The sequence below is a fragment of the Squalius cephalus genome (assembly GCF_949319135.1).
Source record: "Squalius cephalus genome assembly, chromosome: 7".
In the NCBI taxonomy this organism is placed as follows: domain Eukaryota; kingdom Metazoa; phylum Chordata; class Actinopteri; order Cypriniformes; family Leuciscidae; genus Squalius; species Squalius cephalus.
In genome coordinates, this window is record NC_137128.1 from 35,608,752 (window position 1) to 35,633,692 (window position 24,941).

Genomic DNA, 24,941 nt, shown 5'->3' on the forward strand with positions numbered 1-24,941 from the left:
TGACAACATTAACTAATATTTTTGGGAAAATGAAAATCGTATCCGGGTCAAAATGGCCCGAACAAAGGTATATATATATACATACATACATGCATACAGTACATGCATACATATACACACACACACACATTTATATAGAGACTTTAGAAATGAACTGACTTCATGCAACTGGTCCATCAGATCTAATTTTGTTCTTTTGATTAAACTGCTGAATCACATTCACACATGATTGTGGGTTACCATTTACAGCAAAGAATACAAAAAAACCCAATTCTTTTTAAAATCGAGCAGATGGAGGCATTTCAGTAGACAGGCTTGTCTTTGTACCTCTGGAGTCAGTATTGTGCCAGATAAGGTGTTTTTGACATTTTGACACATGCAAACACAGTGTCACTTAGCTTTCAGATGTCTTTTGCTTTTGTACACTATATTTTGTTGCCAGCAACCATGAGTATGTGTGTGCCTAAATTTTTGTGTGTTTGTTTACAGGAGGAGAGGTGACCACTCCACGGTTCACACAGTATTTCCGAGGAAGCCTCTCAGGCTTGACTATCCGACCTGGGAAGATCGCAACTCAAAAGGTGATCTCCTGCCTACAGGCTTGCAAGGAGGGCCTGGACATCAGCTCGCTTGAAAGTCTGGGTAAAGGCATAAAGGTACATGCACACACATGCATACGCATACAAATATGCAAAGCCTTGGATGGAAAGATTATAGGCATTCCATTCTTTGTCCATCTCTATAATATCATCTGAATATATTTGAGAATCCTTTGACACCAGTCATTCCCAGCCCTCATTTATTCGTCTATATGTAAATGTGTTGACTTGTTCAGTCGCTCCTTTTTCTTTAAGTTTTTTTTTCTCTCTCTCTTGATTATGAAAATTCTCACACTCTCTTGATCCCCCTCAGTTCCACTTCAACCCGGCTCAGTCAGTGCTGGTCATGGAGGCAGATGACTTGGAGAGCATCAACACAGCCATGACAAAAGTTTCCTACATCAACTCTCGGCAGTTTCCCACTCCCGGTCTGCGCAAACTCCACATAACCACCACAGTCCAGTGAGTACCGCTCTAAAGGTCAAAAACATTACAACATCAGCTCATAAAGTGTTTAATAGATTGATTATGCTGCAAGTGTGGGAGTAAATATTCAAGCGAATGAATACTTGTAAGTATAGCTTGCATAGGGGTTCTTTTTAAGAGTTGTTGAGTGCTATAAAAGTGTGATGCCCATTTTATTTTGTTTAATCTCAAAAGAAAGTGGTGTTAATAAAAGCAAGGCTAGGTGTTTGAGAGAAGGATGAACAGTAGCAGAAGGCTGTCTCTCTGATCAATACTACAGAGCTAAGGGATGAGTCTGCAGGGTTGTCTTGGCTACTGATAACATCTGTCTTGCATTGCATGACTCTCGAGTGCCTGGATTCAATCTGGATCTAACATTAACTCATTTCCACATATCCAGCAGAAACCCAAACAACTTTGAGAAAAGAAAAGTGTCAAAAGTGTTGCCCTGATAAAAAAAAAGAGTACAGTTTAAACTAGGGCTGCACGATTAATAGTGTTGTAACTGTGATCACGATTTTTGCTTATATTGATTAAGCATAATTGTCTGCAATATTGTCCCGCAGGTTATTTACCCTGAAAAAGGTTTTTTTTTTTCTTCTTCTTCTTCTTTCTATTGACTTTTCTGATGTCTTGCAATTGTAACAAGCCTTCACAAGCTTTCATACTTTGGGTTGCCTGATGTCAAGAGTTTAAATATCCCAATCAGAACTTTTCTCTTAAATGGATACATGCTTTCTCTTCACTGAAAAAAAACAACAAAACAAAAAAAACACAACACATGTTGGACTTCTGATCATATGTGACCCTGGACCACAAAACCAGTCACATGGGTACATTTTTTGAAATTGAGATTTATACATCATCCGAAAGCTGAATAAATAAGCTTTGAATAACCATTGATTTATGGTTTGTTAGGACAGGACAATATTTGGCCGAGATACAACTATTTGAAAATCTGGAATCTGAGGGTGCAAAAAAATCGAAACATTGAGAAAATCGCCTTTAAAGTTGTCAATTTATGTTTTACGATTGTGCTGCATTCACTCACATATTTATATATTTTTACGATAGGAAAAATATCTTCATGGAACATGATCTTTACTTAATATCCTAATGATTTTTGGCATAAAAGAAAAATCAATAATTTTGACCCATCTTATTTATTGTTGGCTATTGCCACAAATATACCCGTGCGACTTATGACTGGTTTTGTGATCCAGGGTCACATATGAAAGTGGAATACAGCCAGTCTGTTTTCTTGCATGCGTCAATATCTGCAAGCAAACTTTCTCAGTGACAAATTGTAATAAATTTAAACAAGAATCTCAACTTTATTGTTTGCAATTGTGGTTGCTGTATAAATGCACTTATGCAATCTCTCTGCTACAATAAAAAAAAAATGAATAGAAAAACATTAACATAATTTGGAAGTATTTTACTTAATGTTAGAATTGGACTATATTCAAGGCGACTGCCTATGTATTTCTACTAAAAAGAGCTGGTAAGCTTCAGGTATAGTATTCTCATATCAATCTGTGGTAGTAGCAAACCCTGTCATATTTCTAATAACTGTCGATCACAAATAATTACATTATATTATAATATAGTGAATTATTTATTATTATATCATAATATAGTTTATTATATATTATTAGGTTACACATTATTTTGATGGTTCCCTTTAACACATTCTGTTGACTGTAAGTAATGTTGCCACATGTCAAATAACTCTCAGTAGAATATTAGTATACCGTCGATGGTAGAATAAGTTGACATGTACTTGCAAAGTTACTCATAGTCATTAGAATGTCTGTTAAAATACTATTACAATAAAGTGTTAGCAGATATAAAGCAGACAGTCTTCTAATAGTCTACTGATACTCTAACGAGAATTAGTTGACGTGTTGGTGCAACATTAATTATAGTCAACAGAATGTCTAAAGGATGCCATCAAACATAATACATAATATAAAAAAACATAATATTTTAGTATATTATATTAAACAATAACATTTTAGTAATAAGTTCCAGAAGCTTTAAAGACCTTTAGTGTGAAAGTGGATCATATTGATATTGCTTTATCCTGTCGTGTAACACTTCCTTAAAGGAATAGTTCACTTTTAAAATGAAAATTCTGTCATCATATACTCACCCTCATGTTGTTTCAAACCTGTATGAATTTCTTTCTTCTGCTGAACAGAAAGGAAGATATTTAGAAGAATGTCAGTAACCAGACAGTTTTTGGGTCCCATTGACTTCCATAGTAGGAAAAAAAATATACTATGGAAGTCAATGGGACCCAAAAACTGTCTGGTTACTGACATTCTTCTAAATATCTTCCTTTGTGTTCAGCAGAAGAAAGAAATTCATACAGGTTTGAAACAACATGAGGGTGAGTATATGATGACAGAATTTTCATTTTAAAAGTGAACTATTCCTTTAAGATTTAATTTTCTCACAATATCCATGCACTGCACCGGAAGTTGTGGTGGTCACTGAGGCTAAATGCGGAAGCAATCATGCACAGAGTCCATTTCACTGTTCCAGCTTTTGAGGGAAGCGTGTGTTAATGTATATAATTAATATAATAAATCAGGAAACCAGATGATGTAAAATCAACCTTGCATATGAGATGAGGTTCTCTTGATTTGTGCTTATGTGAAAGTCCAATAATTGATGAAATGTAAAAAGAAATTTCTCAGCTCAGAACAATTGTGGTTAATATTCATGATTATCAGTTTAATCATAATCCTATATATGTTTTTCTGGTCTTGGCTGGTCTCCCAGCCTACTCAAATCGGTCTGCTTTGCAAGTTTCAGAGAGATTTTGGGCACTTGAAAGTGCCTAAACCAGCTGAACACCGTCAACGGAAGATTTTACATTACATTACATGTAATGCATACATTTTATCAGTTCATGCATTCCCTAGGAATTGAACCCATGACCTTGGTGTTGCAAATGCCATGTACTGTTTTAGCTACAGAGATGATATCAAAGCAGCTTGTGCTGAAGCTGTTATTTTCAGCAGGGAGTGTTCATGTAGTGTTCTGGCAGCGGTTGTGCGTCTCTGGATAATGGACATGCCTGCTGGTGATGACTGCAGTGAGATGAGCTGATGAGCACATGAAAGGCCATGATAAAAGAGATTCTGTTGTGTCAGAGAGCCATCCTCTGCAGTACAGCAAAACACAATTACAGATGCCGTCAAACAGCATGACACAGCACAGGTCAGAGAGTGACAACACGGCTCTGCACAACATGACTTAAAGGAACAGTTCACACACAAATGCCGTCGTTGTTCTATACCTGTATGACTTTCTTTCTTGAGTGGAAAAAGATTTTCCTAGCACAACATTCAAGCTAGGAAAGGTCAACCACGGTGGATCCACTTTCATTGTATTGAAAAGAGCAGCTTGGAAATCTGGTGTAAACATCTTGTTTTGTGTTTCACGCAAGAAAAAAGCCATACAGGTTTGTGACAACATGAGGGTGAGTAAATGACAACAGAACTTTGGTTTTTGGGTGAGCTATCACTTTAACACAGGGTATATTGTAGAAAAACAGAGTAATATAATTGCACAGCAGAACAGAAAATGGACTTCCTGCTGTTAATCTGCAGCACTGTAATAATTTACAAAGACTTTACAGGAGTTACTTCCTGTCTTATTTTAACTGTGATCTTGCATTCTTTTTTTCTCTTTATCTCTTTTCTCTCACTATATCTCTCCCATCTTATTGCCACCATCCTCCCGCACATGGTTCTTGTTTATATTGATCACTACCCACGACTGTCTTTCATGTCCAGCATTTTAGTATCGCTCCAATAAAGAAAGAATTGATTTGCTTTATAGATTTCCCCCTCCTCTAATAAATAATTGTGATTAAAGCTGCATATTTGAATGTTTAACAGTAACTTGATTACATTTTTTAGTAGCATGACAATAGCTTATTTGTTGAAATGAGTAGCTTTTCCATGACAAACATTTTTCTTTTTTTTAAATCTTAAAAAACTGTTGTTGTATTTCAGACAAAGCTTCCAGAAGACTGAACTAAACTGATAATTAGACTCCATTTTGTCTCTTAAAGGAGAACTCCGGTCAATTTTAACATTGAGCTCATTTTTTTGTACATTTGGAGTGCTGTCAATACAGAGAACAACGACAAAAATCGGTGTTGCCTACACCGAGTTATTCTATTTTTAAAATTTGCACCCTGTTGACTTCAATGGGGCAAGTACTAAACCTGCTTTTAGCCTCTTAACATCCTTGATGTGTCATTACAAGTGCACAGAAAATGTGAGTGATTCCTTCTGAGTGAACACGAGTGAATCTGACTGCAGTAGATGTGAAAGATATGTATAAAAATGATGTTATTTAAGCCAGCGCAAATACCTTTGTTTACATCCTGTTTTTCGGTTGAAGTCCAAAGTAGTCGATTGCAGAGTTCACACGCATAGGTTTAATACCTATGATCACGCGCGTGAACTCGGCAATCGACTACTTTGGACTTCAACCGAAAAACAGGATGTAAACAAAGGTATTTGCGCTGGCTTAAATAACATCATTTTTATACATATCTTTCACATCTACTGCAGTCAGATCCACTCGTGTTCACTCAGAAGGAATCACTCACATTTTCTGTGCACTTGTAATGACACATCAAGGATGTTAAGAGGCTAAAAGCAGGTTTAGTACTTGCCCCATTGAAGTCAACAGGGTGCAAATTTTAAAAATAGAATAACTCGGTGTAGGCAACACCGATTTTTGTCGTTGTTCTCTGTATTGACAGCACTCCAAATGTACAAAAAAATGAGCTCAATGTTAAAATTGACCGGAGTTCTCCTTTAAGACACTTTGGGATAATTTAATTGAATCAGTATGTTCAGATGAATAAACTGATGAAAAAAAATGTTTATATATGCATATGAATATAACATTCAATTCATCAGAGAATCCTGAAAAGAAATGTATCACAGTTTCCACAAAAATATTCAAATGTAATTTATTCCTAGGATTGCAGAGCTGAATTTTTTAGCACCTTTTACAGTGTCACACGATCCTTCAGAAATCATTCTAAAATGCTGATTTAATGCTCATGGAACATTTCTTATTAGTATCAGTTGAAAACAGTTTTGCTGCTTGAAATACATTAAAATAGAAAACAATGGTCCCATATAACACATGATAACAGAGGTCTAGGGGCTATGAAACTACCATATAGGTTTCAAAACAGTCAATCCACAGACAAATGCACACAACCTGCATAAAGTAGCGGTGCCTTTTTACGAGCCGTTGTGACTTCCGTAAATGTGATGTCAGAGCTACTCAGTCACCGCATTGTCACAAAAAACACTGCCCACCGTCACGAAAGTACATCATTGCACAGGCTTCTGAACAACATTAATATAAGAGAACAGTGGCTAATGTTTATTTATTCAGAAAACGCCACAGCAGTTTAGTTCGACCTCAACCGTCTGTTCTGCATAGGCTATTTCACGAGTGACTGCTTCGTCAATCAGACACAGTTCAATGCCGTTTTTTCAAAGAAGCTTCTCCTCAAAGATGCTGCAGTCCCTACTGTTCACAGTTCAATTGCAGCATGTTCTCGTGTTCTGTGGGCATCCTTGCACATTTACCACAAGTACCTTCTACAGAAAAAGTTACATTGTAAAACAAATTGTAGCACGTCAACTTACTGTATCTGTAGGAAAGCAATAGTTACATACCGGTAGCTTACTGCATTCGGTGTCTGTCTGCTAACGTTACATATTATAAAGCAGTTAAAGGTGCCGTAGAATGGATTATTTTATTATTTTATAATGTTTCCTGGGGTGCCCTTATAATGTTAGTATGTTTTTTAGATCAAAATTTGTTATAATTTAGAAATAAAAGGCATATTTCCTAGCCTGATTTCATTCCCTGGATTGAACACTCTGTTTGAAGGGGCGTGTCTGCTGTGAGACTTCAGTGTAAACGCCCACTGCTGTGATTGGCTGACATGCTTGCATATGAAATATCTGGCATTACATGTAGAGCTATCTGGAAAACTTTTACTATTACAGCTTTTATACGTTTTTACTATTACAGCTATCGGGATTAACGAATCATGATAAGTTTTTTAAGTATTTAGATCTATTCCAGCATTGAGCAGATGACAGCCTGTTGATCGCGTGAATGAAGATCTTATCACTGCAACGCGATCTACTGATGCATAAACAGTGTTGAACGACTTTGAGAGAAAGATTATCTGTCTGAACTTGAACAATTACACATCAGAAATTCACATAACCCACTGGTTCTCCAGAGGCTCGGATGAAGGAACTAAAAAAATACTTTTGTGTTCATTTGTACATCCAAACACTGAGCAACTGCCATGCTTCGTTCGCTCGTTTGCAAGCCACGATGTCTCTCGAGGAAAAAACAATATCGCGCTGGATCTAGATAACACAGTGTAAATTATTGTTAATAAAATCACTACTTACCGCTTGCGGGAATATAACGTTAGTTGAAATTGCCCCCTTCGTCTGTTTGAGACGCCGAGAGATGCCTGGCTGCTTGATATATGTTCCAGGTTAGAAAAACAGTCCGTGGTGAAATGGGCAGAGCAACTAACAACTTCGAATTAAACTGTAGCGGTATCCGATTATAGATAGATCTGCCATTTTCCCTATGATCCTCCTCCTGCTTGTTTCTTCACCTGCAGAACTTCTGATGATTCGGCTGCGCAGTTCCGCCTGGCACTGAGCATGGGCTGGCATATGCAAATTTTTAGAGGCGTACATATTAATGATCCCAACTGTTGCGTCACAGTTGGTGTTATGTGGAGATTCGCCTGTTTTTCAGGGGTGTTTTTCAAAAACGAGATTTAAATAAGAAAGGGAAAACTATGGTGTTTGAGACTCACTGTATGTCATGTCCATGTACTGAACTCTTGTTATTTAACTATGCCAAGATAAATTCAATTTCACATTCTAGGGCACCTTTAAGTGTTTCAAAATCAGTGTATAACTAGCTATTAACGTACATATTTTGGAGATTTAAATCGAATTTGACAAAAAAAAGTCTGAGTTTGTTTACAGACAGTTTAAATTAGTTAACATTAAATCTGCGTGCAGCATTGATGTAATGGTAATTATAATACTCTTACAATAACGGCGAAAGTAAGGAGGTGGTTGTTTGTCTCCTGTCGTTGCCGATTCGGGGTCTGAGTCTGGCTCGAACATATAAGGCCGATAACATTTCCCTCAACATACATGACCCTAGTTACCTGTGGTTGGCCTGGCCGTGTGTCACTCAGAAAACAACAGGCCAATCAGAAGAGAGGCTCATGAATATTAATTAGAAAGGCCAAAATCGACCTGTTCTTAAAGGGATGGTTCGGAGTAAAATCAACCTAGGGTCCTTTGCACCATGACATCGAGCCAAACACCCCCAGAAGCCTTTTTTCCTTTGGTTAAACATTTTTAAAGTTAGAGCTTATTTAGAGATATCAGCCGAATGGCTTAGTGCAGGCGCTATTGACTCCAAATTTGTATCTCGTAAATTACCCCACTAATAATGCCCAGAATGGTACCAAACTTCTACAGTAGTACAAATAGGTTCTGTACTCATAAAACGAGGCATTGGAAAGTTTGTAAGTACATCAGGAGTTTATTTAAATAACACTTGCCTGACGGCTCATGCTACTGCTAACCCGGACACCGACATCACTTCACTGAGTTGAGAAAAGCACGTAAAAGTCCTGACAGAAAGCGCCTGTAGTTGGAGAATCACCCATATATTCTTAAGGACATCACAACCTAAAATAAAACTTCAGTTAAACTTCACCTTTAATTATGCAGCCTTGGTGAGCATGAGAGACTTCTTTCAAAAACAATAAAAAAATCTTGCCAACCCCAAACTTTTGAAACACCTCCAGTTACATTCAGAGTGTTTTTGTGGGTGTCCTTTTCCCTTTAGAGATACTCATTTAATTATCAAGAGTTGAAGGAATCATGTCATCTGACACAGTCTAATGAAACCTATTGGATCTAATTGCACCCGGCTGATATGTGCCCAAATGAAACTTTACCGTGGAGAAAGTGAGAGCAGGAGAGAATGAAAAGAAGACAGAGGCTTCTGCACTTGTCTGGTGTGCATTGGTGAAGAGGATTGCCTAAATGAGAACAGACTTCCCTGGTCGATAGTGGAGTGAGCCGTAGCTCTTGTAATAGCCAGAGTCCGGCTTAGACCAGATCCCAATATCCTTAAATCAGCCCTGTAAATAAAGCAAGATTGTTGCCCTTTTTCACAAAGCCTTTTTAATGAGTGAGCATGCTCTCGACTATTTTACTTTAGTGCGTCTACCGAAGGGAGCCACTTTTACACATCACAAACTTTCCACCGTCATTTTTACTGCAGTCATTAGATGTAATTGTTTTGTTGGTTCCACACAATTTTGCGCTTCCTTCCTTCTCATTCAAGGCTATTCTCCGTGGCCGTTTGAGAGAGATCGTTTAGGTGATCCGTACCGAGGAATTACCTCAGGGAGATAGCGCACCATCGCTCGAGCACGGCTAAGCGTCTCTCCACCCGCGACGGTGGCAGAAAGCGGGTTGTAGTTTTGAACAAACAGATAGTTCTTAATTAGTGGGCGAATATATAAATGAATTAGTAAACCAACGAGTGCTCTTTAGGGCTCACCCTTGAAAAAGAGTAATTACTGGGTGCATCATGAGAAAGGGAGGCCTGTTAATCCTAAGACACTTTATTTCCCCCCTTTCTCCTCGCATACTAGCTGTAATGAAGCTGGAGGGACTCCAATTTCCTCCGCAGGTCGGTGTGCGAGTCTGTTTCAGTCCACGCTTCAGCGCCTCTGTCTTAATCAACACTGCTTCTGACTGCCATATCAACTTCTTCAGCAGGCATCAGGAGGAGGTGGCACCACTGCTCGCGTTCTCGCAAATATTTTTGTCAACTCGCTGCTTTAAAACTAACTGTATTGCGGCATCATTAATTGGTCCTGAGGTGGATTTCACCTGTGAGGTACGACTGTGCTGAAGTTGATGGTGACAGTCTACAACAACAGTTAGACACTGCAGTCATCAACTGTCCAAACACTCGCTTGAAAAAGAGTTTGTGAGCGCCAGTGCATGTTAATGGGCTCTTACTCAAAGTGAGATACAGACTTTATTTTGGGAAGCAAGTGTGTTTAGGCAATAACAATGTTTAATCCAGTGTGTTTAAATGCATAAAAAGGTTGATTTTTCTTTGATTACTCAAATGACCTGTATGCATTTCCTTGATTTTCATTTTCATTCATTACTTTAATTTAAAATGTTTTTATTTTAATTTGTCATGTATTACTGAAAATGTTGGGTTATAATATGAATTTCATATTTTGTTTTGAAAAAAAGACTTTACTACAGGATTTCGGTTGTTTATTTTAATCATTATCATTTTCAGATTTTTTAGAAATAAATAAATAAAAAAAATAAAAAATATATATATATGTATATGTGTGTGTATGTATGTGTGTGTGTGTGACCCTGGATCACAAAACCAGTGTCATAAGTGGCACGAGTATATTTGTGGTAATAGCCAACAATACATTGTATGGGACAAAATTATAGATTTTTCTTTTATGCCAAAAATCATTAGGATATTAAGTAATGTCTTTCATGCATACTACAAGTCAAAAGTTTGGACACACCTGAATGAATGTTTCTAATGATGCAAAAGACCATGACCAATAGGCGTATCCAAACATTTTACTAGTTATGGTCTCAATATTTTACTAAGTCTCTTGTTTCCCTCCTCTCCATTTTGAAACTTGTAGGTGTTTCGGTGAAGATACGTGCATCTCCATTCCAGACATCAAGGCGATGGTGATGGTAATGCCGCCCAGCGAACCTCGGATCACCATTGCTGGAGTGGAGCGGCTGGTTTGGCCCGCAGCTCAGCTCCGAGCACCTGTCGGGGTGGCCCTTTTCAAGGACATACACATCATTAGTACCGTCACCAAGACCGACACCACCCTCAGCATAGGTGATAGATGACTCACTTTCACAGCTCATATATTAACATAATCTCACTCCTTTGCATTCATCCATTTCACAGGTGCCACAGTTGCACTGTTTGCCTGCAATGTAACCGTACAAACGTTTTAGTATTTTCACTGAAGTTTCTTCCCACGGATGTGTTTTTTATGTAATGGTTTAGTCTATTATTATCAAGATTATAAACACTGCCTTCTGGTTATTACACTGACCTTAAGTCAATTGTTTTTTTGTTAGTGTCTTTTTTCATTTAAAGTTCAACAAAAGTGTCCGGCTTCTTTTATCGAATGTAGTGCCAGGGGTAGTGAAACAATAAATCATCGAAATTAAATTCATACACAATCAATGGTTGTTTGTGGATACAGCGCAAGGTCATGTATTAGCCACTGCATATCTCTGCCTGTGTAACTGTGTGTGTATTTGTGTGTGTAGCCCGGAGGCCTGGCATTCTGGAGTTGATGCATAACCTGGATTATTGTGATGTGCTGGTGATCGGAGAGGAGCTGGACCCGGAGCGGGAGAGTCTGGAGATCCACCACAGCTCTCTCTTGGGCAAACATCTGGACGCCACCAACTCTACCTCTGGCATCTCCATCTACGGTATGGTCGACCACATGTCTCGAATCTTTACAACCATCTGCTGCCAGAATGTTTCTCATAATCTCTTTTTTACTTTGCATTACAGTGACTTTATTTATTGCTAATTTATTGCATCTTCCATTTGCTTCATTTAGCATGAGTTAGAACGTAATTAAATCTAGATCAGTATATATGTACAGTATCTGTAGATGTTCAACAGATTGTACTTCAGGACAATCAGTTTAACATCTACAGTCTCATTGAACAATCTGTTAAACATCTACAGATACATGCATGCAGATCTAGATTTAATTAGGTTCTAACTCATTCTAAATGAAGCAACTAGAAAAATGTAAAGCCTCAAGCTGGAAAAAGCCCAAAAATGGGAAATCGTCATTATTTACTCACGCTCATGTCATCCAAACCTGTTTCTTTCCTCTATGGTACAAAAATTGGAGATATATTGAAGCACATTCTGGACACTCTTTTGCATATAATGACAGTGAATGGAGATCAAGCTCCAAAATGACAAAAACAAAACCATGAAAGCATCATAAAAGAGCTCCATTTGACTTGTGTGCTATATTCAAAGTCTTCCTAAGCCAAAAGTATCCATTTATATGTCACCTTTAGATGCAAAATGGCAGGTTACATCAATGTGACATATATGTTGGAATAATTCAATAAAGTATGGAGGCTACAGCAGAGGAGAATTTTAAGTGAATAACAACTTTTTTAAGGGAATAAAATTTCAGTCTGTTTGCACAAAGCCCATTGTATGGTTTCAAAAGATTTGGAATATATTACCTTTCAAAGGTTTGGGCTCTGTACTATTTTTAAATGTTTTTATCTCTTATGGCTACAATAAAAAAAAAAATGTATTTCAATATATTTTAAAATGTAATATGTTCCTGTGATGGCAAAGCTGAAATTTCAGCAGCCATTACAGCCATTGACTAGTCTTCGGTGTCACATGATCCTTCAGATATCATTCTAAAATGCCAATTTGGTGCTCAAAATCATTTCCTATTATTATAAACTTTGAAAACTGTTGTGCTGCTTAATATTTTTGTTGACACCGTGATACACTTTTTCAGGAATCTTTGATGAATAGAAATATGAGTCTTTCGTACCATTATACATTTATTTACTGTAACTTTTAATTAATTTAATGTATCATTGCTGAATAAAAGAATATTAATTTCTTTTAAAAAATTTTACTGACCCCAAATTTTTGAACGGTAGTGTATATATTAAATGCTTTTTTTTATTTATTTTTTTTTATTTTGAGAACCTAGAATGCAAAAGAGTGAACAGAATATACAGAAAAATGTATTTGATTTAATCAGTAAATGATGGCACACCCAGTTTTGGGTGAACCCCTTTAAAAAGAATTAATATGAGAAAAATAATCAGCATGTATTTTTGCAGCTGATATCAGTTCTAAAGAAAGGTTGTGCACTTTTTGGATATCTGGTGGGTCAAATTTAAATGCTTTTATGCTTTTCAAAAAAGTTTTGATCTTTTAAAAGTCACTCTCGATTGTGCTCAAAATCCTTTAACCCAGATCCTGCTCAGACTCTTGAACAGATCTCTGCCTCTATCATACTGTATACATTTGGCTTTTCGCAAGCAAATTCAAATCACCTTGACATTTTGTGAAGTGGTTTGAGTGTTGAGTACATTTATTAGAGAAGGACTAAGACCTACTTGTTCAGGGGCTCCACGTTGAGGATCTCTCATGGCTCTAGAGCTCTTTTATCTGCGTAGACAGAGTTCCTGACACTGGTCTTTCTTGTCTCAGGTGTTGACTCCATGGCGCATTATGAACAGGCCATCAGGCAGGTGAGGTACCGTAACTGGAAGCCTGGCGGTCTGTCTGAGAGAAGGTTCCGGCTCAGTTGCTCTGAACTGAATGGACGCTACACAAGCAATGAGTTCAACTTCGAGGTCAGAGACTGCCTTCATACTGGGCATGGCTTTTTTATTATTTGTATTATCCATTTACTTTATCCCCTCTTTCATTTCCTGCTTTTCTTTCAGCTTTTTGCACTTTTTGACTTTTGGTGCTTAAAAGTTACCAAAAACTGCTCTCGCAGAGCCAGACTCTTGACTTTTAAAGGGATGGTTCGGAGTAAAATCAACCTAGGGTCCTTTGCACCATGACCTCGAGCCAAACACCCCCCCCCCCCCCCCCCCCGAAGCCTTTTTTCCCTTGGTCGAACATTATTAAAGTTAGTGTTAGTTTGTTACTTATTTAGATATATCAGCCGAATGGCTTAGTGCAGGTGCTAATGGATCCTATGATGTATCTCGTAAATTACCCCACTGATAATGCCCAGAATGGTTCCAAACTTCTACAGTAGTACAAATAGGTTCTGTACTCATAAAACGAGGCAATGGAAAGTTTATAAGTACATCAGGAGTTTATTTAAATAACACTTGCCTGACGGCTCATGCTACTGCTAACCCAGACGTCGACGTCACTTCAGTGGTTTGGGAAAAGCACGTAAAAGTCCTGGCAGAAAGCGATGCGGATGTAGTGTAACGACGCCCAGTTCCAGGAATGCACTAATATTTTGTTGGTAGTACCAGTTTATAACAATTATTAGTTAACACTAAGATGTCAACACTTAGGAAAAAATAATAATTCGTCGTTACACTACATCCTTATGCATCGCTTTCTGCCAGGACTTTTACGTGCTTTTCCCAAACCACCGAAGTGACGTCGACGTCTGGGTTAGCAGTAGCATGAGCCGTCAGGCAAGTGTTATTTAAATAAACTCCTGATGTACTTACAAACTGTCCAATGCCTCGTTTTATGAGTACAGAACCTACTTGTACTACTGTAGAAGTTTGGTACCATTCTGGGCATTATTAGTGGGGTCATTTACGAGATACAACCTTGGATCCATTAGCGCCTGCACTAAGCCATTCGGCTGATATCTCTAAATAAGCTCTAACTTTAATAATGTTCAACCAAGGGAAAAAAGGCTTCTGGGGGGGGTGTTTGGCTCGAGGTCATGGTGCAAAGGACCGTAGGTTGATTTTACTCCGAACCATCCCTTTAACTCTTGATTTCTGACTAAGAGCTGTCCACTAAGACAGAAAGAGACCGACCATCTGACTAAATTGTAAAATTATTTTATTTTTTATCTATTTTTTTTTTTTACTTTTTACTTTTAGTATAAATCTGAAATGTATTATTATTATTATTATTATTATTATTATTATTATTGTGTGTGAGGAAACCCATTTTTATTTAGCTATTTTTAGTTTCTGGTATAGGAGACATAATGTGATTGAGACTTCAGTATGATTGTTATGACATAACAAAGCTTCATTTGCTGAAATAACTTGACCTGGCCAAGATGTTATGGATTCAAAACAGAACAAGCAAGCTTTTGTCTCTCTAAACTATTTTCTGTTTGCCCCGCCCCTCAGATTGGAGTAGTGCACAGCTCAGAGTCTGTGGAGCATGCCAATCACATGGCCGTCCAATCCCAGTACATGAGACCTGTGCATCATCCACTGGTGGTTCATACGGCAGACTCTGATCACATCTCAGGTAAAGAGATGCCTCTTAATGATGTTTGTCTAAACCTAATCATGCAGTCTTTTTACCCTGGGTGATATTATTCTGAAAAATACGTTAGTTTACCTTGTGATTAATTAAAAATGTATTGTTGCTTTTGTTAAACCATCTCATTAAATTGTAAACAAGTGGCTTTAAGGAGGACAGTAAATGTGTCACAAAAACTATTCATGGGAGAATTCAGCTTCTAAAAAAGCAGATATGCACACACACACGCACATACAAACCCCTGCACGCTGGTCTAAGCGGATGACAGGCTCTTGAGACCGTATTGTTGGTTTGAAGGAGTTTGGAAAATTACACTTACTCTACCAGCTCACGCACACACCAGGGACACCAGTGATCTCCCCAAGGGCGCACAGAGCACAGCTGACTGCAGCGAGATGGAGCACTCTGCTCTCTGGACTGAAGAGAGAAAGAGATGACAGGATACGAGACATGCTGCTTTAGGAGAGACATGGAAAAACAGCAGGTGGCACTGTGACCTCATGCTCCCAATCATTCTCTTGCTGACTGCAAGGTCTTAGTTAGCGACACTGTTCTTTAAGTGTACTGTGCCAAACTGTCTTACTCTGTCAACACGGCTAAATAAGCTTCCCCTCAGCTACCTAGTACCGACCTCCATAAGAAAAAACACTAATCCAGGATTCTATTGATTTTTGTATGGCTGAGTGAGTCATAATTCTTGTGAATGAATAAACATAATTGCAGAATAGAGAGACTAAAGCAATAAGCCTCTAAGACTTTCAGATGGCAGATGGGGCACAGATGTGGGTTTGACAGCATGTCAGAGGTGAAGCTAGGTATGACAGGAGCTAGTGAACCTTAGAATGGGCGTCTCAATGTGCTGATGGTGAAAAAGACTGGAAAATAGATGCCTCTAACATGGGGATGTTGGGCTTCTTGGCTGCACAGTATGAAAGGCTGACAAGTGCAATATATAACAATGTTCAGTAAATAATTCAATTATCACAACAGACAACGTATGCAGTTTTAACCATTTGAATGGTTTGTAGCAACTTAATGTAGAATTCATAGATGTCTTTACCTATGTGCCATTAGGTACTCCTCCTGCGGCCACAGTGGTGATTGTAATGTGCATCGCTGCCCTGGTGGTCATTGTAGTCTTGGGCATCTACCGCATCCACACCACCCACCAGGACGGTTCAAAAGAGGACGAAGAGGGAAGAAAAGACCCGGAGATGGACTGGGATAACTCCAATCTTAACATCACTGTTAATCCCATGGAGGTCAGTATGTGCCTCAGTGGTAAAGACAAATGTTGGGGAAGCAATTTTGACACTGAAGGTTGTTAATCGTATCATAGTTTGATGTAGTTAAACTACAGTCAAGCTATAGTAAAACTAATGAAACTGTAATTAATAACTGGGTACATTACAAGTTACAAACAAAAAGTAGCTTGAACTGTCTTGAAGTTACTTAAGAGGGCAATATGTTTTTTTGGGGGGGGGGGGGGGGGGGGGGGGTTTGGAAAAACCTTCCAATGTTAAATGTAATCAGATCCACATCTTTCTAAATTGATATATGAGAGAGAGACAGTTTATGATGAACCAATTCACTTGAATTAATCACACTTAGGTAAGCAGGTCAAATTTGTTCATTTACTATTATACTATTTAATATTTTGAATTAGCTTTTATTGTTTATTTTTAATTTTAGTCATTTTGTTACAGTATGTGCTTATGTGACTATTTACACTTTAAACTTATTTGATTTCAGTTACCAAGGCAACATTTCTAACTTTCATTCATGTAATTAACTTTTTTTAGGTTTAAGTTTTCATCTAATATTTATATTTTATTTTAGCTTTATTTAAATTAATTCATATTTTGATAACACTTTATTTGAAGGTAACGTAGTTACACATTACTTCATATACTTACAGTACTATATAAATAACAGCAAATTATGCATAATTACAAGTAACCAACCCTAAACCAAACCCTAACCGTAACTCTATAGTAAGTACATGTACTTTTTTATTATAACGCATTTAGGTATAACTCATTCAATTATAACTTATTTGAGTATGTAAATCACCTTAAAATAAAGTGTAACCAATATATTTTTAGTTTTAGTTAACAATAACAACACGGCTCTGTAGCATGAGGAGTTTTACTGTTTTTATCCTGAAGATGGTCTAAATACAATTAGCATAATTCTTTTGGTTCTAGAGCATTGATGGGACTCAGATTGCTGAGGAGGTGAGGGAGGAGGAGCCAGAGGAAGAGGAGGATGAAGACGAAGAGGATGATGAACTGTCAGGAGATCTCTCAAGTGCTGAATCCGAGGACAGTGATGAAGAGGGAGAGACTAGCATTCAGAAGGGAAAAGTGAAAGGAAAGCTGGAGTGGGACCCATCTACGTTACCCTATTAAAACACAAACAAACACAGTCTCTAACACACACACACGCACACACATACATACACCTTCACACAAGCACGATTCACACGCAGACATAGACTTGTGGACACACACGTACACATATATACATAAAACACTCGCATTTAATGCCCTCTCACACTTACAGAAGCCAGAATTTATTGCCTGAAAAGCTGTCACACATCAACATGATTTTGACTCTTTCCAACAGCCACAAAAAGCATCCTGTACCGCCATCTGCTGGTCAATATTGGGACGCGCACCCGTCAGTCCAAACGCTGAAAAGCCTGTATGTACTTCTGTAGTGTATAAGCTGCAGTGTCTCAGTAGATCCACGAAAATGAAAGATAAATTAACACAATGGAATAAATTGTGAATCAACATCTCTGGGATGTTTTTTTTTTTTTTTTTTTTAATGTTTACAGTTTTTTTTTTTTTTGTTTTGTGTAGATTAATCAGATTGTAGTCTAACATCATGATGCGTTCTCCCTTTTTGAAACACTAAACTGTAATATTTGACAGTACGGCTATGCCTTCACCATTTGTTGTCTTCAGAGTAACATTTAATATTGCATTGATGTGCAATAGTAAATACCCAAAAGTTGTTTTTTCAATGAAAGTATATAATAATGATATTTTCTTCATTTGAAATAGGTTTATTTTAGATCCTCAGAGTGATTTTGATTGAGACGGTTCTCTTTAAACAAAAGTTCTATGGTAATTTATGGAAGCTTGTTTCCGCCACGGAATAAAAAAATATATAAAAAAGGTAATAGTGACTTTTTATCGCACAGTTCTGACTTTTTTCCTCACAATTGCAAGTTTACATCTTGCGAATCTGACTTTTTTCTCAATTGAGAGAAAAAAATATATTTAAAAAAATATAACTATAAAAAAAATATAAACTCTAGTTATAAACTCAGAAAAAAAAAGTCCGAATTGAGACTTTATTTTTTGGACATTTTTTTCGCAATTGCAAATGTATTTCCTAGAAAAAAAAAGAATCACAAACAACTCACAATTGCAAATTCTTAAGTCTCAATTGCAAAATATAAACTCACAATTCTGAGGTAAAAAATCTGAATTGCAGGCTATATACTCACAATTCTGAGAAATAAATTTGCAATTGGGGAAAACATGTCAGAATTGGGAAATTTTATTTTGCAATTCAGACTTTAGAATTTGCAATTGTGAGTTTGAAATTGCGAGAGAAAAGAAGGAATTGTGGGATATGCACTTGCAGTTGAGGAAAAAAGTCAGATGTAAACGTGAAAAAAAAGTTGCAATTGCATTTTTTTTCTTTGGTGGTGGAAACGAGCTTCAATAGTAATGAGATGAAAAAAAGGAAAATTTATTTTCTTTTTTTTTGGGGGGGGGGGGGGGGGTGGTCTCAGTGGGAAGAAAGAAGGAATCGTATCTGTTCATTTTTATATGCCTGTCTTCTGTAAATAGAGAACTGTAGAGTAGTTGAATGGTGACTCAGACTCCTCACATCCTCCTGCATCCCTCAAATGGCCTGTTTGTGTCCACACTTGCTTGCTGAAGAGGAAGATTCCTCCTCCTCCTCTCTCTGTCTGTGTTGATCTCTTTTATCGTTCATGGTGTCCTCCTCACCCCAAACGAGGATTGGTTCTCCCTCACTCCACCTCAAATAGATTTGTCTGAGCCTCTGTAGACAAAGGCACTTTTAAACTATTAAAGGAAAGAAATAGAAGAAAATTGTTCAATGATTTTAGCCTGGGGCTACTTTGGTATATTCTGAAGATCTTTACTAACCTCCCTGCAGTGTACAGCTCAATTCAATCTTCCAGGAAAAGAAATAAAAAAAAAAAGGAATGCAAGAAAAGTACAAACAAAAGCAAAGTCTTTGTGAAAAGTGAGGCTTTTGACAGAGTAAAAGCATTTAGCAGTGTCACAGAGATTTTTTTGTTTTCCTATTTAGGAGAGTCAAAGTAATACTTGAGCAACTTTAGATGACACTTATGTTTTCCCCCCTGAACATGTGCGTTTATGAATATGTGCATTGGGTTTCATGTAATGTCTGTTGCAGTGGTTAGGATTTCTCATCCCATCTGCCAAAACGTGCTTGTGATGTCAGCCTTGTGAGACATCCCGTTCCCCCTCCGTCCACCTTCCACACCTTTCATTCCTATATTTCGCTAGTCCGTTTTTACCATGTGTTATAGAACAGGAACAAAAAAAGAAACTTTTAAAAAGATCAACCCTGTAAAATCATGTAAGACTTCTTTTGTATGTTTTGTTTAACTTTGATGGTCACTGCAGCACTTTCTGTACATTGACCAATAAAGACTTTCTTTAGAATGAGTGAAAGTGTTTATTTCCCGTTCAAATGCTAATTATTCTACTTTGTGTACATGCTTAGGTAAAACCGTATCTATTTGAGCAGTTTCTGTTGGAAAATGATCCATGGAGTGATATACACACATTCGTATACAGTACCATGGTCTGTCTAAATACTTGACTGGCTGCCAGGTGTGCATTAAAACTGTGTAATGCAAAAAAGAGGAGACCTGGGAGTGTTGTAACTGTCAGTTTGACAAGTCAGAGAAGAGCTGTGGTGGTGTCATTTAATATCATACACTCCTATCTCCTTTTTGAGCTCACATGAGAAGTGGCATGTGACTCTGGGGTCTTATCCCCCCCCCCCTCCCCCCTCATACGATACAGTGTATCTAACATCCTTACACAATATACACTTCTTTTAAGCTTTACATTCCTGGAGTGCAATTATCGCACATTCATTGCTCTACACATGGTTTAACTATTTTGAAGGGTTTCTGTGTGTTATTTGTTCACAGGTGAAGAAAGAAAGCCTTACAGAAGAAGAAATGGCATAGTCAGTTTGAAGGCAACATCTAATGATTTGTAAAGTTGTTGATTAACTTTCTCTAAAACCCTCTTCACAGAGATTTTTCACATATATTATTCCACACTGAATAATTGGGAACCGAATGTGTCAGTTTCGTTTATTGAGGAAGAGAATAAAACAAAGTTGAATTCTGTGTGTAAAAAGTTTATATACAGTAGGGATATTTAACAAAGTTGTGCACATATTTACACATACAAATTGGATATTGTACACCAAAATGAAACTGCTAAAACGAAATGAAAATGAAACTGTATACACATGGCTGTGCTAATCATGTTATAACATTCATATTTCATATAGTAAACATATGAAGGACACTGGCCTGTACTGACAATAATTAAGTATATTGTCAGAGTCAATTAAAGCTAAAAGCACAAATTAAGTGTCTAAAAAAAGTGTATTTATATATTTACAAGCGATTCATTTTATTAAAGCTATCAAAGTGGTAAAATCAACAAAAATTAAGGATTTAGCCTCACAAGAACATGTTCTGTAATGCATTTATTTTACTCTTAAGTGAATCCGGGATCTTTTTATAAGTCTTTTTTAGCAGTTAAGACTTCCTGACAAGTATTTTGAACTTCGTGAATTTAACAAGACCATCAAAGAGGAAAAAGTAAATGGCCAACAAATGAAGTGTGGTCATTTGTATTATCGAAGACCCATGTATTTTGCCGGAGACGCACATAGACATGATCTCCTTCTTTTAGAGTCAAAGAGATTGAATTAGTTCCTGTATCATAGCGGTTACCTAGAGGATGATTGTAAATAGTTACCATCTGTTGTTCATTTTTAAAGAGTCTTAGGCCCATAGGTTTAGATGAGTGGTTATGTCCAGACAAAGTGAAGAAATAGACGCCTTTAACAGGTGCTGTGAAGATACCTGTAATGGTATATGCAACAATTAATAATTTATCAAGGATTTCTATGATCACATAAATACACTGTTTATCTGATATGTAGCTTTCAAAGTTCTATAACACACAGATACAGATTCAGTATAAGAACACATACCCGTGGCTGGGTTGTAAGCTCTTCCCTCATTCACAAAGACATCTTTGTAAGCCAGAGTGATCTCAGTGTTGAAAGGTCCATAGTTACCAACGGGTCCAAGTGTGGCAGCAAATGCCACTTTATAATCTGTGTGAATCAAAGATCAAATTTTGTTTAAAAAATAATCATGCAAACCTCTGTATAACACATCTCAGATCACAAACTATATTTCCTATCTTTCTGTTGCATGTATACGGTCTGTATATAATTTGTGTATATAATTTATATAATGTATATAATTTGTTATTACTTTGGCCTGATTTGACAAGCTTATTGAGCAACAAAGATACTCATACAGCTTAATTTTTTTAATCCATCCATACAGTAGGAATTTTTTTTTTCACCGATTTACCATCTGTAGCATGACACAAGTGAAATAACAGATGGGAGGGTTACCTTTTCTCCTAAGATGTTCCTCAGTGACCTCCAGTCTGTTCTTCAGAGACCTCACAGTAGATCTCAGCTCTACCAGCTCAGTGTGGATCCCTGTGAGAAAGTGTTGCTGAAACTCACCAGAAGTCGAACCAGCAACGCTTTCTTCCACATTCAAATGCTCAGTCCTGTCAGTCTGCAATCCCTTCTCTTCCTGCTGGACCTCAGACATACAGGGACAGATGATCACCAGAAGCAGCAGCAGATATAGAATAGCGCAGGACATCTTTACCTTAAGATAATACAAGTGTAAGACTGCAACTGTCAGTGAAGAAATTAATATTATTGGACTTCTCGTCCCCTACAGCCCTGAGCAAGACCCAGGTGTTTTAGTTGCAGAAGTTCCCGCAGCTCTTGATATATCCCTGCTGGATTGATGTTTAACTCATGACACATTTTATGAGCAAAGTAACATGATCCATTTATCAAAAAAACATAGTTTATATACACATGCCCTGCCGATATGACACTTACACAAGATATATGCAATACAAAATATATGTGACCCTGGGTCACAAAACCAGTCACATGTATTGCCAAACAATACATTGTATGGGTCAAAATTATCGATTTTTCTTTTATACCAAAAATCATTAGGATATTAAGTAAAGATCATGTTCCATGAAGATATTTTGTACATTTCCAAACTACCGTAAATATATAAAACATTTATTTTTGTGAGTGAATACAGCAGAATCGCGAACATAAATGGCTTTAAAGGCCATAAAGGCGATTTTCTCAATATTTTGATTTTTTTGCACCCTCAGATTCCAGATTGTCAAATAGTAGTATCTCGACCAAATATCGTCCTGTCCTAGCAAACCAAATCAATGGAAAGCTTATTTATTAAGCTTTCAGATGATGTATAAATCTCAATTTAAAAAAATTGACCCATATGATGCTTTTGTGGTCCAGTGTCACATACTTTGATTTAAAAAATAAATAAAAATAAAATACTTTAAAATATATATTTTTATCAAGTAGGTATTGTGTAAAACATGACACACATGTGGAAAAATAACAAAAGACCAAAGGTCAGATTGGTTTACAGAAGTATAAACACTATATAGCAGAGGTTTATTATCTAAAGCCATTGTTAACTTTGCCTTATTGTTTCTGCTTCTGCTGCAACTCTTGATATAAAACACGTGCATTGATGTTTAACTCATGACTCATGCGGAAAGAGGAGAGAAAATATGAATAGCTGTTTTGGTTAATTTCTCAGTCACGTGCAGAAAATCACCACCACCAAATGTCTATGGAATGGGGATCACAATGGTCCGCTGCATAGGGCATTGAGGTTGCCTCATTTTAGAAAAGTAACCACTACATTACATTACATAAGAAAAATGATTGTGTCCTTTCAGAAAACTTGGATTAAACCGCTCAGTTCAGTTCATTACACTTACAATATTTTTATGTACTGTATTGAATCAAAGTTTTGGTTACATGGACTTTCAATGGAGAGGCCTAGAATCAGGCCTAGAATTAGAAGGAAGGAAGGAAGGAAGGAAGGAAGGAAGGAAGAAAGAAAGAAAGAAAGAAAGAAAGAAAGAAAGAAAGAAAGAAAGAAAGAAAGAAAGAAAGAAAGAAAGAAAGAAAGAAAGAAAGAAAGAAATGTTTATTTGAAGTGAAAATATGATAATAATAAAACATCTCATATCAGATTATATAAAAACATAAAGCTCTCATATCAGATTATAACATAAAACTCTCATATTACCTAGCCTAGCCGCCTATAGCTGCCAAGAACAGGGCCTGCTGGAGGTGTGTTGATTTAACAATCCCAGACATCTCCAAAGAGTGTCTTAAGAAGAAACCTATAAAACAGGGCCACTCAACTTATGTCACAGAACTAGTATATATCATACATTTATATTTAGCAGGAAATTCAAAAATGTACACGGAACCCTGTAGGTCTAATGCCTATTTTGCATAATACAGTGAACTAGAATGTACATTTCCTGAAGAAAATGTGAAGTGGTGCTTGCAGTGGCAAAATTCGGCACGGTTGCTAGGGTGCAGTTAGCTCATTTTTAGCAAGATGATAACATGATAAGCATGTGACTAATATAATGCATGGTTGCTAGGTGGTTGCTAGGGTGTTCTAGGTGGTTGGTATGGTGTTGCTAGGGTATTCTGGGTGGTTGCTAGGGCGTTGCTAGGGTGTTCTGGGTGGTTGCTGGGCAGTTGCTAGGGTATTCTGGGTGGTTGCTAGGGTATTCTTGGTGGTTGCTAGGGCATTGCTAGGCAGTTGCTAGGGTGTTCTGGGTGGTTGCTAGGGTGTTCTGGATGGTTGCTATGGTGTTGCTAGGCAGCTGCTAAGGTGTTCTAGGTGGTTGCTAGGTGGTTGCTAGGGTATTCTTGGTGGTTTCTATGGCATTGCTAGGTGGTTGCTAGGGTGTTCTGCAACATGCTCATGTGATCATGTGATCTCATATTCTAACATGTTCTGCTAGCATGATGCTAGCATGATGCTAGCTTGATTAGCATGTTGCTAGCATCATGCTAGCTTGATTAGCATGTTGCTAGCATCATGCTAGCTTGATTAGCATCATGCTAGCATGTTGTTAGCATGCTTTTAACAAGATGCTAGCATGTTGTTAGCATTATGCTAGCTTGATTATCATGTTGGTAGCATGATACTAGCATGATTAGCATGTTGCTAGCGTGATGCTAGCTTGATTAGCATGCTGTTAGCATGATGCTAGCATGATTAGCATGTTGCTAGCATGTTTTTAGCAAGATGCTGTTGCCAGGTGGTTGCTAGGGTGTTATGGGTGGTTGCTAACCACTAATTAAACAAATTACAAATTAAAGTAGAAATTTGAACAGGAAGTATGGTGTAAATTAATAGTTTGTCATTTGGTAAACATGTAAATC

At 37.3% G+C, this 24,941-nt stretch overlaps 2 protein-coding genes across 2 annotated transcripts in view; one reads left to right on the top strand and one right to left on the bottom strand.

Moving 5' to 3' along the window:
• Positions 1 to 20,001, top strand: part of clstn2a (calsyntenin 2a) — a 233,936-nt gene extending 213,935 nt beyond the window's left edge. The window contains exons 10-17 of the mRNA XM_079875823.1: positions 490 to 656; positions 913 to 1,061; positions 10,885 to 11,093; positions 11,537 to 11,704; positions 13,488 to 13,633; positions 15,128 to 15,251; positions 16,341 to 16,528; positions 17,474 to 20,001. Of these exons, the coding sequence (XP_079731949.1) occupies positions 490 to 656; positions 913 to 1,061; positions 10,885 to 11,093; positions 11,537 to 11,704; positions 13,488 to 13,633; positions 15,128 to 15,251; positions 16,341 to 16,528; positions 17,474 to 17,677 (1,355 nt within the window). The 3' untranslated portion in view covers positions 17,678 to 20,001. The remainder of the gene's footprint in view (positions 1 to 489; positions 657 to 912; positions 1,062 to 10,884; positions 11,094 to 11,536; positions 11,705 to 13,487; positions 13,634 to 15,127; positions 15,252 to 16,340; positions 16,529 to 17,473) is intronic.
• A 656-nt stretch (positions 20,002 to 20,657) lies between these two features.
• On the bottom strand, positions 20,658 to 22,386 carry LOC307161215 (complement C1q-like protein 2). Its single transcript, XM_079875824.1, has 3 exons — positions 22,023 to 22,386; positions 21,588 to 21,713; positions 20,658 to 21,456 (listed from the first exon to the last, which is right to left on the bottom strand). The coding sequence occupies exons 1-3, from the start codon at positions 22,282 to 22,284 to the stop codon at positions 21,176 to 21,178; spliced, it is 669 nt and encodes a 222-aa protein (XP_079731950.1). The 5' UTR covers positions 22,285 to 22,386; the 3' UTR covers positions 20,658 to 21,175.
• Positions 22,387 to 24,941: the final 2,555 nt, after the last annotated feature.